The sequence below is a fragment of the Ambystoma mexicanum genome, chromosome 8 (assembly GCF_040938575.1).
Source record: "Ambystoma mexicanum isolate Mex_15411 chromosome 8, UKY_AmexF1_1, whole genome shotgun sequence".
NCBI classification, from domain to species: domain Eukaryota; kingdom Metazoa; phylum Chordata; class Amphibia; order Caudata; family Ambystomatidae; genus Ambystoma; species Ambystoma mexicanum.
The window spans coordinates 458,143,684-458,162,231 of NC_090929.1; the positions used below are offsets into that span (position 1 = coordinate 458,143,684).

Genomic DNA, 18,548 nt, shown 5'->3' on the forward strand with positions numbered 1-18,548 from the left:
TGTTTTATGTATGGGCACATTTATGCAGTTCAATAGGCGCAGCTATTTAGAGGTTTATTTCCACTTACTCATTGTTTTAAAAAATAATCTTATGCGACATACAGTAAATTAAGGTCTAAGTGCCCCATCATGCAGACTGCTTTCAGAGTTGAACTTGCTTATAGACTGCTCATTCAAGATGGTTCTCATGATTTAGGACTACAACAGCCATCAGTTATAGCCAGAGGATCATGGGAGTCTTGGATGAAAACACGTGGTGAGCTGCAGATTGCAGACCCCGGTTCTTGAGTGTGTTATATAACTGCAAGCATGCGACAAGGGGCATATTCAGTATGAAATAATTACACTAAGCCTTAAATCATTTGCACATCAAAAGAATGCATACTTAACTAAAGGCAGAGAGAAACTATCAGCACTTTAAGGCTTATAAACATACTAAACAAAAGCTACATACACAACAGTTATTTAACATCCAAAATTCATGTAAATTCTAGATCTGTTGGGCTTCTAGCACTCAGCAAGAATTGTTTTGTTATTTTGTTTTAAAGTGGCTTTAAACATAACAGTCAGGATTGACCACATTACCTCTGTCTTATGATCAAGACCAAGATCGACTCAAGCTGATGCTTTGCAAAATTACAATCCTAATTGAGGCCCTACTGCACAAAATATGACTTTAACCTTTACTCCAGCACATTTTGCCCCAAAGTTACCTGGCTGATGACAATGTTCTTCACAGTATGACCCAGTTTCCAATGACCAAGCTCGTGACCGAGCACTGCCAGGACTTCCTGGTTATTGCAGCCTTGCTTCTTATTTTTGTTCTGGCAAAGAGGAAAATTAAGAGTATTTAAAATCATTTACTGTGAATGTCAACACTTGCACTCCATCACAGGATTCACCATTTCCTTAATTTGGTCCTCCAACCTCCGACTTTATGCTGAGCTACGTTATCTACCCACTGTCAAACCATCTTCCTCAGCTTATCCACGTTCGCACATACAGCCACCTTTCTTAGACCATAACTGTCTTAGTTAATAGAATGCTGGCCATGAGGCTTGGTGAGAAATGGGCCCATTAACCTTATTGATGTTGCAAAATAAAAGGGTGGCTCTAAATGCATGTTCTTTCATGTTGAAGGTGGTTTCAGAATGCCCCAAAACCAGCTGTACATGAATAAAATAAGGCACAGTAGCCCAACATCCCTTAGAACTGTTTTGGTGAGGTTTTCTTCAGACCATCTTTGGTTTACTCTTCATGACCCATCTCGCCATCTACCAATCCAGGGTGGGCTTGCTATTCAATTTCACAAGTAGAAAGAAAATGTTCTTACTCGTAATCCTATTTCTTCATGCTTAGCCACATTAAATTCATAACCACCGCCCCCCCCCATCCCCCTACCGACACCACCAAGAGAAGGAATCAGAAAAAATAAGATTGAGAAAAAGGAGATGTTCCTTAAAAAAGTCAAAACGAACAAAACTTCAACTGCCACCAAGGTCCATCATGGGATGCTGGAGTAGCCATGCTATCTTCAAGAGGCAGTGCTCTAGATTTATTTCTGCACAGCAGCCTGCCTCAATTTTGTCCCACATTCAGTGTTAAATGAAAGGGGAAATAGTAGATAGATTCTAAAGGAATACCAATGTGTTTTCTAGAGGTACATTCATTTATTGTAGAAAATAAAAAATGAGATGGGTGGGCTTTTAAAATAATTGGCTTGGCCAATAACGTTCTCCCTCTAGTATGTTGTTCCAAGAATCCGTAGACAGGTGGCAAGGGTCAGCATTGCGCAAAGGAAAGGAACAAGTTACTTACCTGCAACTATTGTTCTACAGCATGGGGTCTGGCATGGATTCACATGCTCATGAATATTCCCTGTCAGGCCGGGAATCTTCAGTAAAAGAAAAAAACAGTTTCACTTACAAACTATATTTCTCCTCTACAACCAATCGCTAAGCTCTGGGTCATACTGCCCCCAGCCAAGGACAGCCCTCTCCCTAAACCCCTCCTCTCGCATCCATCTTCAGATTTGGTAAGCACCTAAAGTGGCTGTATGACCAAGAAGAGATGCATAGGGGACGGGGGTGGGTGGGGGGGGGGGGGGGAGGGTTCATGTGAATCCATGCCAGATCCATGCTTGGAGAACAACAGGTACAGGTAAGTAACTTGTTCTTTCTCCAGCATGGGGTCTGACATGGATTCACATGCTCATGAATAAGGAATACCTAGCAGTACAACATTACACAACCACGGGAGGTGGCAAGGCTCAGCAGAAGCAATTACTCTTACCTCCGGAACAGGCTCACCTTCAAGCAAACAGGTCGTGTAGCACTGCCTGGCCGACCCTGGACTCCTCTGGAATCCCTGTCGATGCAGTAGAATCTTGTGAAGTTGGGCGTGGACCTCCATGTAGCAGCCCTGCAGATGTCCAGCAGGGGCACACCAGACAGGAACGCCGTTGTTGCAGTGATCGCTCTGGTGGAATAGGCTCTCAGACGGCCGGGCAGCGTTCGGTTTGCCAACCGATGACAGTGTGTGATACAGCCAGAGAGATACCTGGAGATGGAAGCCTTGGACAAGGCCTTCCCATGGTTCACAGGACCACAGTTCACAAATAGTTGAGACGTCTTCTGGAAACTCCTTGTGCGTGCCACATAGAACTTCAGAGCATGAGCCACATCCAGCGAGTGCAAAGTCCTTCAGCGGCGACAAAGGTTTCTGAAAGAACACAGGCAACACCAAAGGCTTGTTGAGGTGGAATTCCGACTGAACCTTTGGCATGAAGGAGGGGTGCGTCCGCAGCACCACCATTGTGTTGTGAAAAGTCAGACAAGGCTGTTTGCAGGATAGGGCCTGGATCTCACCTACCCTCCTGGCAGAGGTGATGGCCACGAGGAAAGCCATTTTCCATGAGAGGAACTTGAGGGGCCTGATGCATAGGCTCGAAGGTCCCCCGAACCCCATGAGCTTCGTCAGTACCACGTTGAGTTCCCATGCCGGAGGCAGGCGCTTTCACCGGCTGGAACGATCGAAACAGTTCTTTGAAGAACTCCTTGACGAGATGGCAGGACCAAAGAAGATCGTCCTGGAGATCTGGTGTAGCGGGAGATAGCTGCCAAATGCACCTTGTTAGAGGTGTGCGCCAGCCCAATCTTGGCCAAGGACAAGTACAGAAGAATCTGCAGGGCCGTGACCCTCAGAGGATTGATCTTCTGCGCTCAGCACCACGTAGCGAAACGCTTCCACTTGTCACTGTAGCACTTAAGAGTCCACGATGCTCTGGCCCTGGCAAGGACCTCCCTGCAGTCCACCGGCAACTCATACCCTCCAACCTCTAAGGCTACAGGAGCCAAACACTCCGTTTCAGCGACCCTGGGTTGTGATGCAGGATTTGCGCCTCGTTCTCTGGTGAGCAGATCCGCGACCACTGGCAGCTTGACCGAGGGTGAGGTTGACAGGCTGAGAAGGTCTGGGTACCAAATCTGCCCCAGCCACGCCAGGGCGACAAGGATCAACTTGCATCAGCACCGTTTGAGTTGATTGATGACTCGCAGCAGGAGAGGCAACCGAGAATGCATACAGGAACAGGCCTTCCCACAGGAAGGAAAACGCATCTCCCATGCTCCTTGGCTAGTGGAACCTGCTAGCGAATTTCTGGCATTTGGAATTTGCCGCCGTCGCAAAATCGATCTGAGTTCTGCCCCACTTGAGGAAGAGGCGGTCCACCTGATCCTGTCGAAGTTCTCACTCGTGGCAGGAGCGCAGCTCTCAACTGAGGGAATCAGCGATGGTGTTCTTGACAGCCGTCAGGTGAACAGGGATGAGGAACATCTCTTGGGCGATGGCCCAGTGTCACAAGTCCTGCACCTCTATGGAAAGCACTGAGGATCTGGTCCCTCTGCCCCCTGCTTCCTGATGTAGAGCATCGTGGTGGTGTTGTCCATGAATACCCTCACCACTTTGCCCTTGAGGGACAGAAGGAACGACTTGAGGGCCCAGAATACAACAGGCAGGCATACAGGCATCACATGCATACAACACGGGGGACGGAGTGCATCATGCATCACTTTGGCATCATGAAGTGAATATGCACACTACATACACTTGGGTTCTTTTTTTCCTATGTGATTACCCTATGGAACACTATATTGTTACGCTTACCTAGCCTCTGCAGGAGCGTTAGGAGCCTCTCAGGTGAAGAGATGGTACTACTGGGACATCCGTGTAGAGCTGTCTGTAGGGACTGCACCTAAGGTGAAAGATTAGCGTGGTTACTGTCTGTGCACTGACTTCCCTCTACTCTCCTTATCCACCCTTAGGTGAAGCCTTAACCATTTTTGTTTTATGTTTGTAAGTCTTCTCCTGTCTGTGCCTTTATGCCCGAGTGTCCAAAGTGCGCATTACAAAGGTTGCAACATAAAGGTGTCCCTGGAATACCCAATGGGCATTAGCTCACCTGAGGTTTCACAATGGTGAGCTCTCCATCCTGCTTTCTCTGGCAGGAATGTTATGCTTCGATGTAGTTGTGCTGAGGAACACCGGTTACTTCAATGATGCTGTGGATGTTCAAACTCAGACCAGCTGCAGCTTAAAGTCGTGCCTTGTTTGCCGTCTGCGCTGAGAGGCCAATGGAATGTCTGTTACACCTTGCTGGTCCACTCGTGGTATGTTGATAATGTCCTTGTGCTTGTGGCTACTGCACCAGTGGCAATATCAGTTGCTATGGTGCTTGCAAGTTGTAGAACTGACTTGTTGCCTCCAAAACAACTGAGTATCTCAGAACAACTGTTTGCTAAGGTATGCGTGCGTGCTGAAGGCGTATTGTCGGTGCGCACTTAACTCGCTTTGTAAGGTTTGTATATTTGCTCTGGTCTTGCAGGCGAGCGGGTATGCAGGGAGCGAGTCGCATTGTTAGTGTGCTTTTAACTTGCCTTCGAATATCTTTACTCTTTCCTTTTGCAGCGCTGGTGTTGCTAAAGCTCCGATAGTGGATGAGGGATGGAACGCTGTTGCCGTCGGAATGTCGTCCATAATGGAATATGGCCGCCGGATTGATTGCAAGGTAAGTTCTATCCAAGTCTTGATGCTCTTAAGATATTTGCCTTCTGATGTTGTCTTTCTCCCTCTTTCAGGGTCGGGGATCGCCAGTAGCGTCACGCTGCATGAATACAGATTAACGCGAAGCGTGCAAGTAGGCACGGGCATGGCTTATATAGCCAACCACGCCCAGCCAATAGCACTGAGCTGAATTAAGTGCATGGCCCTCTGCACGGACATTTTAGTAGAAAGCAGGAAGTTCCCCAAATACTTTGCTCTGATGATGGCTTTGGCTGCAAGGAGCAACAGGCACGACAAGACTCAACCCAATTAATCCCCAAGGCCTGCTTTCTTGGGCCGCAATGTACCCCCACCGGGATACCTACACCTAGATGAGGAGCGGACGTATGTCTGTGGGGTTGCCCTGTTAGTAGTCATGGCATATATTGCGTGAAATTCTGAATAGAGATACCCCTTTTTTAGAAGCCATTTGCAATTGATGCATACTAAAATAACATGGTTTATTCCGTTCGAAATTAACGCATAGCAATTCTCAGTATATTGCTACTCTGAATATGATTCAATATTGGAATCCAATATGACTGAATACCAAGTCTTAACGACCTAATCTACTTTCATATTGTTAATCCTCAACACGAATCTACCGCATCCTTCACTTTCATTCCATTACTCTGTGCAGTCGTCCTTTAATGTCTACATGTCACTTGCGCGTCCTTTCTACATTTCGCTTCCATGTATACTTGATCAACTGCCCCATTCGCCTCCCAATCGCGGTATCTTGAGTGAGTCTTCCTTTGACCATAAAGAGATTACCGTCCCTACAGGAGGGCCAGTAAGTAAATAACCCCCTCGTTTTACATCACACACCGAATTTATTTCAAAGGCCATATTTCGATCCTGAGCACAGTTGACCTCGGTGTCTGCTTCATTACAGCACCCGACCCTTTTGAAGTGGACGTGCCTCCCTGCCATCGCCATTGTACGTCGCCACCACTAGACGCCAGACTACCTCTCCCATCTTCTTTCTACTGTCGTTTACCGACCCAATAGGTAATTTACACTTTTCTAACTAGATCTACACATGGTGATCTTTTCTTTTTCTTCAGCGTGATCATTATCTTGCCTTGTGTTACTTCCAGTGACATCTTTCATTCCATTGCCCACTACAGGTTTATCATAACCAGTTATTCTTCATTTCTTCTGCTATTCTTCAGCTCTAGGAACTGAATTTAGGTATTTTCCACAATCGCCTAGTTTCCTACCCATATACATGCATGCTTGACCTTGGTAATGGCGACTTCGGAGGTCTACCTACACTCATCAATACAGTATCGCACCCTGAATAATCTGCACACGCTCTCTTTACTTTCTCCTCTACTCGAAATGATTATATTCACAAAATGCTGAGATTACGGTACTGAAAGACATATTTTTGGGGGAATTATTTCAAGTTCACCATAATAATTATACACCAGACAGTTGCCAATGGCTTACATTTACATTTAACAATTAAGATTAATGCTAGACTAATTGTCATGGCTAACATTCTCAGCCGTATGGGGCTGTATTGGTATTAATTTTGAAATGTGTTATTCCATAGATTCATTGATCTGCACCTGATGAAGGGAATTGTTGATCCCGAAACATGTTGTGCTTCCTATTCTCAAATATAAAAGAAAAATTGAATTCATAAGTGTTTGTGCACAATTATTATTTGTTAAACAGTTTTTACCAATATTCATAGGTATACATCATATTGGCTGTGATTCAGCACCAAGGTATGCAGGGGACGGGAGGGAGTGTCCGAGTCTCTTCGGACTACACTTTGTATTTTTATTCAAAGCACAAGGACTCGAACATGCGGTAAAAATCTGAAGATGGCTGCCAGAGGAGGGGTTTAGGGAGAGGGCAGTCATTGGATGGCGGCAGTATGACCCAGAGCTCAGTGACTGGTTTAGAGGAGAAATACAGTTTGTAAGTGAAAGTGAAACCATTTTCTTTTACCTAAGATTCCCAGCCTGATGACGGGGAACATTCATGGGCATGTGAATCCATGCCAGACCCCATGCTGGAGGCCAAAGTTTTGTTGTCAACTTGTGCAGGATATTTTTTTAAAAAAAATCTTATTATGCATATATAACATCGTAGCATTCAGGGTCCATATCTCATACATCGTAAATCCAGAAATAGGACTGCTAAGGCAATTACACATCGGCATGGCTGTGGGAGAGAAACAACCACGAACCCCGCCATATATCTCTAGGTCTGGATGCCACTGGCTGTGTTAAGATACATTTTTCCTCACATTCATTGGACCATGTTAGTTCGTTCAGGCATTCTTTCTCCAGTGGAAGGTGTGGGGGAGAATTTTCATTTCTGTGCTAATTCCCTTCAACCTTCGAGACCCCCCCCCCCAGCGCTTTTTCTGGACTTGGGGCTTGTGATATTTACTCCCGAGTGAGTGGGACCTTTTTCTCACTCCCTCGTGTGTTTTTCCTGACTAGGATTTGTGTGTTTTACTGTTCTATGGAGTCTGAAACGCCACAGGCATCTGCTTTTTGTATAGTTACACACATCACCTTAGTTGCAGTGCCACTGAGAAGTTCCTTGGACTTCTCAACATTTTAAAATACATTTTCTTGGGTGAACTACCGCTGCCAAGAATAGTAAGATGATCCCAGTCTTAATTACCTTTTTCTTTGTGGGACCAGCACACACCACGCTATGTGGAGTTCTGGGGTGTTACTTAGTAATTCCCTACCCCACTTCTCATGTGACGTTTTTTGTTACACTAACATACTTTAAATGGCTGGTGGCAGTGGTTTACATTTTACTACCAGTGTGCATTATTACCACAGGCTGAACCCTCCGCTGCAGTACTGCACAAATGGGTGTCCATTTTCCCAAAATGGCCCCAGTCTTCTTTTTGCACCATTTTCTGTTTGTTAGTTTCCTCTGGGCTTTTACTCCGTTAGCTGAAGCAGGTTTGAGTCCTTTGTGTGTGTTGCCTTTGGCGGGCTTCAGCCCTGAAACCCGCCCAGGCTCCAGTGTCTGGAAAGGCAGGAAGTGAGGGAGGGTCCCCAAAACTTCCCTGTCCTTTGTCTCTAGGTGTGCCCGAGTGAAACCAGTCCTGCTTTGCCTCTATGACATGAGGCTGAAATTGGGACGATCAATGTTTTGGATGCATGGATTTGATAAACTGACACTTGACCAAATCTACTCAGTCAAAATTAATTCCTTGAACGAAGCCTCAGGGTCAGAAAGTAAAACTAGAAGGTGGTCCGCGTAAAGAAGGACTTTAGAGGTACAGTTACCTATCAAGATACCTTTTATTCAATGTTTTCCATGATAGTGATAGCCAGAGGCTCTATAAAAAAAAAGAGCAAATAATATAGGGTACAAGGGACAACCCTGCCTTTTACCCAGATTTCTTCTGAACATACTAACTTTGTAAAGACTTTATCTAACAAGAAGTGCATCAGAACTACTTACTTTGTCCATTGACTTTGGCTGCCCTAGATCCCTAAAGGCACTCATCTGAACCTACTGGTTTTGGCAGTACTTGTTCCCTAATAGGTTATAATTGTTGACACTTATTGCTGGGATACAAATTTACCTGCCTCGCTTTAGGAGATTGTAATTGTTTTACAAACTGTTAAAAGTATGTTGTAAACCTTATTCTAACATTTCCTTCCTTAAACAACTCAATAACTGAACAGGTAACTGAAAATAAGTGCAATGCTGACCTTTACTGAAGTCAATCTGTGTGCTGGAATATGTGTTAGCATCAGAAAAGTATTTACCAACTTTTATTGTCTTTTAAAAACTGAATTCAACTTTGACTGCATGTTACTAGTAGACAATGGTTTTTAAAGAATGCTTATTTAAACCTTGTGTACATTATACATAAATATTTATATATACACCTTTAAGTGTGTAAGTGTTACTTGGCTACTTGTACTTACCGATTTAAATTGTACAGCTCTACAACTCACATTACCCCTCTTAAGATAAACCAGGCTTCTAAATTACTGCGTAGTACAGGCCTATATTAAAAGGTGGGTTACCTAATACCAAGCAGATAAGTCTTGTGTAGTCCTCACCAGTTGGACTGCACTAATTCTCACAGAAAACTGGTGGCAGTGGTGGGATTGGTGTAGAGTGGTTAAATTGACTATTGATTCCACTTGTGCCCAAATAAACCAACCACAAGGAAAGCTCCACCAAAAATTATAACAACTTGTAACAATGCCTAGTATGGATAATTTGAATGAAGCATCCCTAACTGCACTTACCATTGATCAACTGAAAGATTTGTGTAGAAACAGGGGGTCGTGTTTAAAATGAAGAAAGAGTGAATTGATTACTAAGTTGTAAATCACCAACAATTGGGAAGTAGGCCTGTATCACCTACTCCCCATAATGATCTGGAAGAAAACGATGAGGATATTAGTTTAGTGCTTTTCTCCAATCTGCCCGAGTCAGAAAGTGAAGAGGCTTCTCAAAGGGTGAACAATCCTCCTCCCAAATTGCCTGTTGTACCTCATCCACTTCCTACGGTGACCCCACAAGGTCACAATCTAAGTCCTGAATATCTGTCTCTTGAAAGAATGAGATTAGAAATAGAAAAAAAAAACTGGCAGTACTCTCTGAAGACAAAGACAAGGAGATGAGACGAAGAGAAAAAGAAATGCAGCATGAATAGGAGATGAAAAAGATGTCCCTTGATTCTACTTCCTGTTCAGGGTCTTCTCGGTTTACTATGTCAGAACACCGATTCCTAGTGCACGTTCCCGCTTACCCGACAGACTTTCGGGAGTCAAAATAGCTAGGAACAACATCAATCGCTTCCGTTCCTTTAAAGGCTTGTTTCAAAGGCATTGGGGGTTGCCATGGCGATGCTGGCCGCTAGTACGCCTGCAGTCACGTGTTGCTCCGGTTTCCCGGTCAAGTGACTCCCGCGTTGTGGTCACGCAAATTTAAGTCCGCCCCGTTTGCTGCTTCGGTGCTTCTGATCGTTTTCCTCGGAACACAACAGTGGCGCTTTGTTATCCTGGATCTTGCTCCTTTTCGACCTCTTGCCTGTCTATTGGATTTGCTCTTGTCTTGCCCACGGTACTTCTGCTACGAACTGCTGCTACGACCCGGACTTCCTTTTGACTTCGATTCACGTCTCCTGCTTCACTTTGTCTGCTTACCTGGTTTTGACCCGGAACGCTCATTGCTTGGATTGTTTACTTACGTTTCTCAGAAGAAGGATCTTTCACCCTAGGTGTACGCGTGCCGGCGGGAATAGGAAACGAGTGCTGGACTAGAGACTGCCTATAGCACTTTTGGGAACTCGCTGAACTTTTCTAGGCGTACGCGTGCCGGCGGGAATAGGGTTTGCACCGGACTCAAGAAACCTTCAGCATTGTGAGACTGCGTTCTTCTCGGACCTTCCTTTGGATCCGTTTAGATCTAATACATCACTCCTTCCCCGTTGCATCCCTTCTCACTGATATACAAGTAAGAATATTCACCTAGTGTTCATTTTCCAGTTATTGACTCTTTTGTTTATCTTGGTCTTATGTAAGTTCTTGTATCATTCCAGAGGCTGATTAGTTCTGATCTGCTGTCGTATTCTTGTTGGACATGTTATGCACATTACCCTACTGACAATCAGTGAGCTTCCAGTGTGTCCTGTGCAGTTGCCAAGCATCTGGAAGGCAGTTGCAGTCATCAGGAGTTCCAGAGTGTTCTGCTCCTTCTTCAAACATCTTTCAACCAATTGAACGCTCAGATTGTTTTTATGCACAACTGAGTGTTACATTGGTGGGAAGAATAAACTACTGCACTACGGGTTCAACAGCTCCTCTTCGGTCACCAGGCGCTTTACCCTGTTAAGGTTCACTGTTCTGACATACTAGTCCCAAGAGAAAAGAAGCTGCGAGTATGTATGATCCTAAACTTGATGTGTTAGATTGGCTGGGTACATTTGAATTCACCTATGGTTTGCAAGAGATAAAAGGGAATTATTTGTTTTCATGGTTGATGTCTAGGCTCCCCCAGAATGGTTGTGATGCTATTATAGAGTTAAATGCCAGTGACAGGAAAGGCTATGAGCTAGTCAAGCTGGCATTTAACTCTATAATAGCCGGTAGAGTGGCACAGCGAGTAGAGCGCTCGCTTTGGCATCAGTGCAGAGCCTGCGAACGCAGGTTCGAATCCCGGCAGCGCCATTCTCAGCGTTTCATCCTTCCGAGGTCGATAAATGAGCACCACACACCGTGGGTAATAATAAGCAGCGCTCAGATACCTGAGGGTTCGTAGCGCTATATAAATGCCAAATTAATAGCCAGATTTGGGAAGACTCCTTCCGAATACCTTAAAAGGTTTAGAAGCCTTAAAAAGACGTACCCCATGGGCTACCTGGGTGTGTGAGTGTTTGAAAAACGTAGATGGCTGAGTTAAGGGTCAGAGTGAACACCTTTGAAGGAATGAGAAACCTGTTTTTACTTAAGAATATTTGTGATGCCGGCTCTCCTGAGCTGAGTCAGCACTTGGCTGACTATAAGGAACTTGATCATGGCTAGCCAACAGGGCCACTCAAGGATTCTGGGGCCACTCATAAAAAGGAAGAGGGGAAGCAGCCCAAGAAAGAGGGTAAATAAGTTTCATATTCCAACCATGCAAAAGATGGCCACAAACACCATAAGGGTAAATCCCATGGGAAACCATACAGGGCTAGTGAACCCTCTGCGGCCCACCCAGAAGGAAGTCATCAGAAACCCCCATTGCAGATGATTTGGTAAATGTTTTGTTTGTGGGTCTACTGACCATGTGAAAGGGGATTCTAGATGCAAGGGTAAACCTTCAGGGGTCCACAGTGCCTCCTTAGCCTTCACCCCAGTGGCTGAAGCGCCAATGGCTAGTGCACACTTTCACTTACTGGCCGAAGAAACCATTGGAGTTCAAGCCAGTGTTTCTTTAGGGCCCTTGGGTCTGTGGGAACAACAGAATATAGATGTCTAGAATACCATACCTGACAACACAAAAGATTATTATAAGGACAGTGTAATTGTAGATGGTCAGTAGACTCCTGCCATTAGAGAAACTGGGGCCAGCATTATAGTGGTTGATAAAAGTTTCTTTAAAGCTGAGGATGTAGCTAAGGCACCCGAAGGACCCACTAAAGTCAGTCCTTGCCCCACCACAGAACCACCTGGACTACCCAGGATATTCTGCTTTTCACAGCAGATGCTCAGCACTTATTGCTGAAATCCCATGTTCCAGAGCAATGTGGCCACTTCAAATACCATGTGTCCTTTTAACAGTATGCAGCTAGGTTTTTTGGCATCAAATCTGGTGCATTTAGCGCTGAGCCAGGGTCAAGCTGGAGAGCACTCGAGACAGATCCAACGATACAGTGGTGATCGGTAGCAGCAATGTCTTGTGAGTAAACAAAGCTAGGGGTGTCAAGCAATTTGGGGTCAGTGGCATTCGAAGACTTGTCAGCCTCTGAAGCGGAGAAGCAGAGAAGCAGAGACTGGTTTACCACAGTCTTAAGGTCCTGCAATGGCTTGGGCACAAATATGCTAGGGGCCAGGTGGCGGTGTCGAGTTGGGGGACACCAGAAGAATCATGGGGTCTTAGATGTGGAGAAAGCAGAGCTGCTTCAAGCAAACGCAGATGCAAAAGTTGAGCATCACCGTCATCAGGGTTAAGGACGCGCCAGTCTGTTTCCCTTGCAACAGCTTGGACACCATCAAAGGGGCCCAATCTGGAGTCGAGGTGGTGTGAAGCAGGGATAGCCTGGGGTCACAGCCTTGGTTCTTTAGTTGATGAGACACCCATTCCAGGATTTCAGAGGCAAGGTCAATTATTTCTTCTGCTCTTCACAAGCCAGGAAGGTTTGTGGAGGGCACTTGCAGCAGTTCGGTTACCTCCAGTGGAAGGGTCCTGGATACAAGTGCCACAGTTGCAGTAGGCATTGTCCACACAACACTTTCACCACAAATGTGCCCTTCGGATTGGAAGGAAGAAGAGCTTTCCTCTTCTTAGGAGCCTCCGTCTTCATCTCTAGAATAGAGGACTTTGGATGATTCTGCATCCGCAGAGTTTCTGGTGAATCCTTCTGGTCTGGAAGTCCAAAGATCAATCAACTAATGGGTGGTTTTCACTTCTTTTATAGGCAAAATGCTAAGTGAATTGCTCCACAGCAAATTGTTGGATGTCCAATGCAGGTTACTGTAGCCAGCGTCTTGCTCTGCAGGAAGTGGGGAGGGGCAGGATGTTTTGGGAGACTTTGCAAAATCAAGATGATGGAACCACTCTCCGACCTAAACCACATCTGGGTTACTTCAACTCAAGCCCTTTCCCAGCATGCCTACTTCAAAAGGACTACAGTAATCAGCACCCTGGTGTGAGAGAGCCTTTCCCAGGTCAGGACTGTCTTTGAAGCAACGTTCCCAGAGGAGGTTTTTTTTTCTCCTGTAGAAGGGTATTGACCCTCCTCAGGGAAGGAAAACAAAAGAAGTTTCCTGGGCATACTCCCACACCCCAGTCAGACACAACGTACACAAAGTCCTGTCATGAACGAGTCACCTCACCCAGCGACAATACAGGACATTCAAATGTTTGTGACTTTACAATTGTGTGTTCCCGATACCCACCATGTCAATCCAGACATGGCATATTTAATTATTAATCCTGTTTCACCAGGCTAACTAGGGGCACACAATTACATTTTGAATTAGCTTGAAGTTAATAGGCCACCTCTGCGTGTTACAACGTTTGGGTTCCTGCAAGTCGGAAATATACATGTGACCTTTGAACCTGCCCTGCTGCCACTGCAGGGTAGCTGTTGAGGGATATCAGAAGACAGCCACAGCCAGGTACATTGCACAGCATGCTTTTTGTTATGAAGCATTTACGAAAGGGAGCCTGACTAGCAGAGCTTGCTTTCAGAGACAATTACATGCATCCTTTTATTGCTAAAAATGTAAAAAAGCTAAGGCTTTTATAGCCTAGCAAATGGCTTTCCATCATAGCTGTCAACTGGGCAAGGGAACTTGCAGAGGGAAACAGAGTGCCTTTGGGGTACATCTTCAATTTAAGAGACGCTCAAGGATTCAGAGGGGCGGAATAACACAAATTTCATCCCTAGCAGAGACTCACCAAGGAAAAGGAGAAATTACTCACTGTAACAATCTTTCTATGGATCCTTCCCCCACAGATTCCTCATCATGATAGATATCCATCATCCAGCTCTGCTGTTTGGAATCTTTGACAGGGGGCATAGTGGACCTCGACTCGTTCGGTCGTCTGCTCCAGAAAGGACATCATGAGTCTTATGTATAGCACGTCACTACGCCCCATGCTTCAGTTCCTCCCCCCTCCCCGCGTTTGAACGTTGCAGAAGGAAAAACCACAGGAGAAGGCTAATCAGCCATTAAAACACTTTAACAAGGATACATCCCAAAAGGGTGATCCCCCACAACATTGATTGAAAAAGGTCTTTTTTTAAAAAAAAAAAAGAACAAGACGAAGTGGCCATCCAAGAGCCATCACCAGATGCCTTCTTGTTTGGATAGAAGCGACAACGCACATAATGTTCTGAGCGGGGATGAATGGGAGGAAGGGTCGGTGAGAAATCTGCGAGAGAAGAATCCATAGAAAGATCATTACGGTGAGTAATTTCTCATTCTCCTTCAATATATTGCTATTCTCCCACAGATTCCTCATGATATTCTTCCTTTCCTCTCCTTCCACCCAGAAGCTCATTATCTCTAGAGTTCTGGTTCTCTCTAGGCCGGACTACTGCAACAGCCTCTTTCTAAATCTGCCTGCTTCTAAATCTGCCCGCTTCTACTCTCCGCCCTCTGCAACTCATCCAGAACAGGATTGCAAGACTTGTCCTTGGCCTCAAGCCCAGGGATCTCATCTCTCCAGCACTGAAATCTCTTCACTGGCTCCCAGTGGCTGCAAGGATTAAGTTCAAAACCCTCTGCATTCTCCACAAGGACTTCTGGGGCCTGTGGCCTCAATACCTTCAACTCTCTTTTTCCTAAATATCTTCCTTCTCGAGCTCTTTGCTCATCCGCCTCCACTCCCTCAGGGTCAGTCGCTAATCCAAGAAACAAGTTGGTGGTAGATCTCTTTCTACGGCTGGAGTCTCCCTCTGGAACAGCTTTCATGCCTCTCTGAAACTCGAGAACCTTCTCCGGTTCCGGAAGCACCTCAAGACCTTCATTTTTGCTGCTACTTTCTCTCCTCCTCTCCCCTGCTGAACGCTTGACTGAAACTGAAACTACACTGGTTACCTGGCTACCCTCTGATCTCGGGCCCAGGTCCCCTCCCCGCCAGTTGCACACCTGCACTCGGGGCTGTCTCTGTATCCCTACAGCCCCCTACCAGCACTTGTCACCAGCTGGCTGCACTTTTTATTTATGGTTTTATTTTTACTGTTATCCTATGTACTGCACTGCCCCCTCCCAGTTTCCCCCCGCACTTTTCCCCTCCCCTGCACTTGCGCAATCTCAATGTCACCTGGCCTAGTAAGATCGTTGTCCCAGTCTTCCCTCTGTTCTCCCTCCCTTGCCTCGTCGCGCCTTGAATCACCTAGACGCGTTATAAATGCCATATCATCATAGATTCCCCAAGAAGTTAGTATAACGGAGGAGGCAGAAAGATTTAAACCAGTAGATTCTGTAGAACCGCCCTACCAAACCTTGCATCAGCTACCCATGCAACATCCAAGGCATATTGCTTGGTGAATAGATGCAACGATGACCAAGTGGCTGCTCGGCATATATCCATAAAAGGAACCTCTCTCTGGAGGGCTGTAGAGGCTGAAACGCCCCCTGGTTGAGTGGGCCCTGATGCACGCTGGAAACTCCTTGACTGCCGATTGGCAACACTCGGAAATGCACAAAATAATCCAACGTGACAGAGTTTGTTTAGAGATGGCAAGACCTTTTCTAGACAAGGAATGGGCCACAAACAACTGGTCCGAATTCCTAAACTCGGATGTGCGAGCAATTTAGAAGCTTAGCGCTCTCTTGGGGACAAAGCGGTGGAACTGCTCTTACTCTTTTGAGGGATGTGGACGAGGGTAAAAGACAGGTAAATCAATAGAGGGGGAGAGATGAAACTCTGAAATCACCTTAGAAAGGAATCCAGATATGACTTTAAGAGAGACTTTCTCGCAAAAGAACTTCAGAAAGGGGGGTTTGCAGCAAATGGCTCAGGCAGGACAGGGGGGTGGTATAGGCATAGTGGATAATACACCAGAAGCGCTTCCCCCAGTGCGGTTTTCGCTGGGAATTCCCCTTGAGCTAAACTGTGTGCACTTCCTGGACTCCGTGGTGAAAAGATCCACTGCTGGAGTACCCCAGAGAGCAAAGACCTCCCTGAGGACTTCCTGACACTTCCCCACTTGTGTGAAAGTGTGCTCTGCCTGCTCAGAGCATCCGCCGAGGTGTTCTCTGCCCCCGCTAGATGAACTGCCGAGACTGAAAGTTGGTTCTCCCTGTTAGGCAGAGTTTGTATGCTGTACCCTTTGGGCCCACTACACACAACTATGACTACAGGTGTAAGCAAAACCAACCTTTGGTATAAGTCTGTACTACACAGTTTTTGGTAACAGAGTTGAGCAGCCAGGCTTATCTCAAGAGGGAATGTGAGCTGTAATGATGTTACACAGAGGTCTACAATCACAAGTATTCAAATAAACTCTTACACTAAAGGTTTCTTGGTAAAACACTTATTCATTTATTTCACAGTCAGTTATAAAACATTCACTAGAAGGAGGCAATCTATAGCACACAAAAATATACTTCAATACTTTATACTATCAGTTCTGATGCATTTAAACTACTTTGAAGGAGGAGCAAAATGGCATTCAGAGCATTTGAAGTAGGAGCAAAAAGGAATAGGTTAATATAAAGAGGCTTACAAGTATTCTTAGACAGTGCAAATATGGGTTCACCAGAGGAGTTCATTCAATGCAATAGGGTAGGCCAAAGTCAATGGGCTAAAGTCTTGTATAGGATTAAACGGTTCTGGTTGTTAAACAGAAAAGTCTTTGCCAAAGTTCTTAGAAGTAATTCGTAAAAGAAAGAATCATATGTTGGGTCACAAGCTGACTAAGCCTGTAAGTTGCCAAAGTTTCACGCACTTTCGCAGTGAGAGGTAAGTTCTCTCGGTCGGGTTTTCACAGTACCTTACAATGAAGAAAAAGATGCCGCTGAAGACGTCTGTTCCGGGCAGTTCCTGCAGATCTCGCTGTTCCTGAGCCTCAGTCTTAGGGACAAGAGGGAGGACATCGGGGGACTCCTGCACTGCACAGGGACTGGTCCAAAAGCTGGCAAATTGCACTTCTTCGTTTCCGGTAGCTGTAAGCACACAAACTGGTGTCCCTCTCCCTGGTTATTTGGTTTCCTGCAGCACTGAGGAAAATACAACCAGCTCTGAGAATGGTATCCAGGTGGCTTACGAGTCGATTGGTCCCACCAACTCAAAGAGAGAAGTCGTCCTTGCAGGGCTTCTCTGTCGAGAGGAACTTGGCAATTTGGACCTGCAGCAGGGCTTCACCGGGCAAACCAACGGTACAGGAGTTGCAGCAGCCGTCCTCTTCCAGCTCGTCTTTGGTTCTTTCGTTCCAGTGGTCGACTCTGCCTTCCAAGCCAACAGACTTGCCTTTTATCCAGTTTCCTCCCATTCATTCCAGCCTAGCTGCCACTCACCCAGCAGGGTGGCTGTCCTTGCCGGACATTCCACCACTCAATCACGCCAGAGTGCATTTTGGTCTCCTAGGAGACTAAGCACAGGGAGTTTTGGGCACATCCCCTACTTCCGACCCACCCCACTTACTTGGGCGCCAAAGGCGGTCTTCAGTCCTGAAGCCCACCAAAGACGTAGGAACAAAGGGACCAAACCTTGTTTGGTGTATAGAGACAAACTCTAGAAGGAACTTTCCAAAAAGAAATTGCGAAAAAAGACGACCGGGACCCAATTAAACAAAGGGGGCTCGGACGCCATCTTGAAAAACATGGCTCCCGCGATTTAACGCTACCGGTGTTCACGGTCGGGAAAAATCATGGTAGTTTGTTGTAAAACCACTGCCACCAGCCATTTCGAGAGGACAGGGTAGCATTAACCCCTCCAGTAACCCCTCCAGCACTCTATTGTAAGATAGGGTGTGCTGGGTCTAGTCAATTTCACTTGACTTACTCTGGGAAACAGTAGTTTATCCCAGAGAAGGTATTTAAACCTTGGGAAAGCCTGAAAGGCTTCCCTGTGCCACTGCACTGAAGGTACTGTGTGACACAAATGAAAAGATGATGCCTATGAGGTTGTCTAAAACTCCATAACCAAAGAAAATACAGACAGAAACAAACAGAATTAAAAATTAAGTCCCAAAGTTTAGCAAAAGAGCTGGAGGGCTCCAAGGTGGGAGGAATTGGCACATTTATGAGAATTCTCCCTAATACTGCCGCAACTAG

The 18,548-nt window shown here is 45.8% G+C and overlaps 1 protein-coding gene across 1 annotated transcript in view; it reads right to left on the reverse strand.

The window, feature by feature from the left end:
• Nucleotides 1-18,548, reverse strand: part of ZMPSTE24 (zinc metallopeptidase STE24) — a 413,896-nt gene that overhangs the window by 98,299 nt on the left and 297,049 nt on the right. Inside the window, exon 8 of the mRNA XM_069610066.1 lies at nt 714-824. Within this exon, the coding sequence (XP_069466167.1) occupies nt 714-824 (111 nt within the window). The remainder of the gene's footprint in view (nt 1-713; nt 825-18,548) is intronic.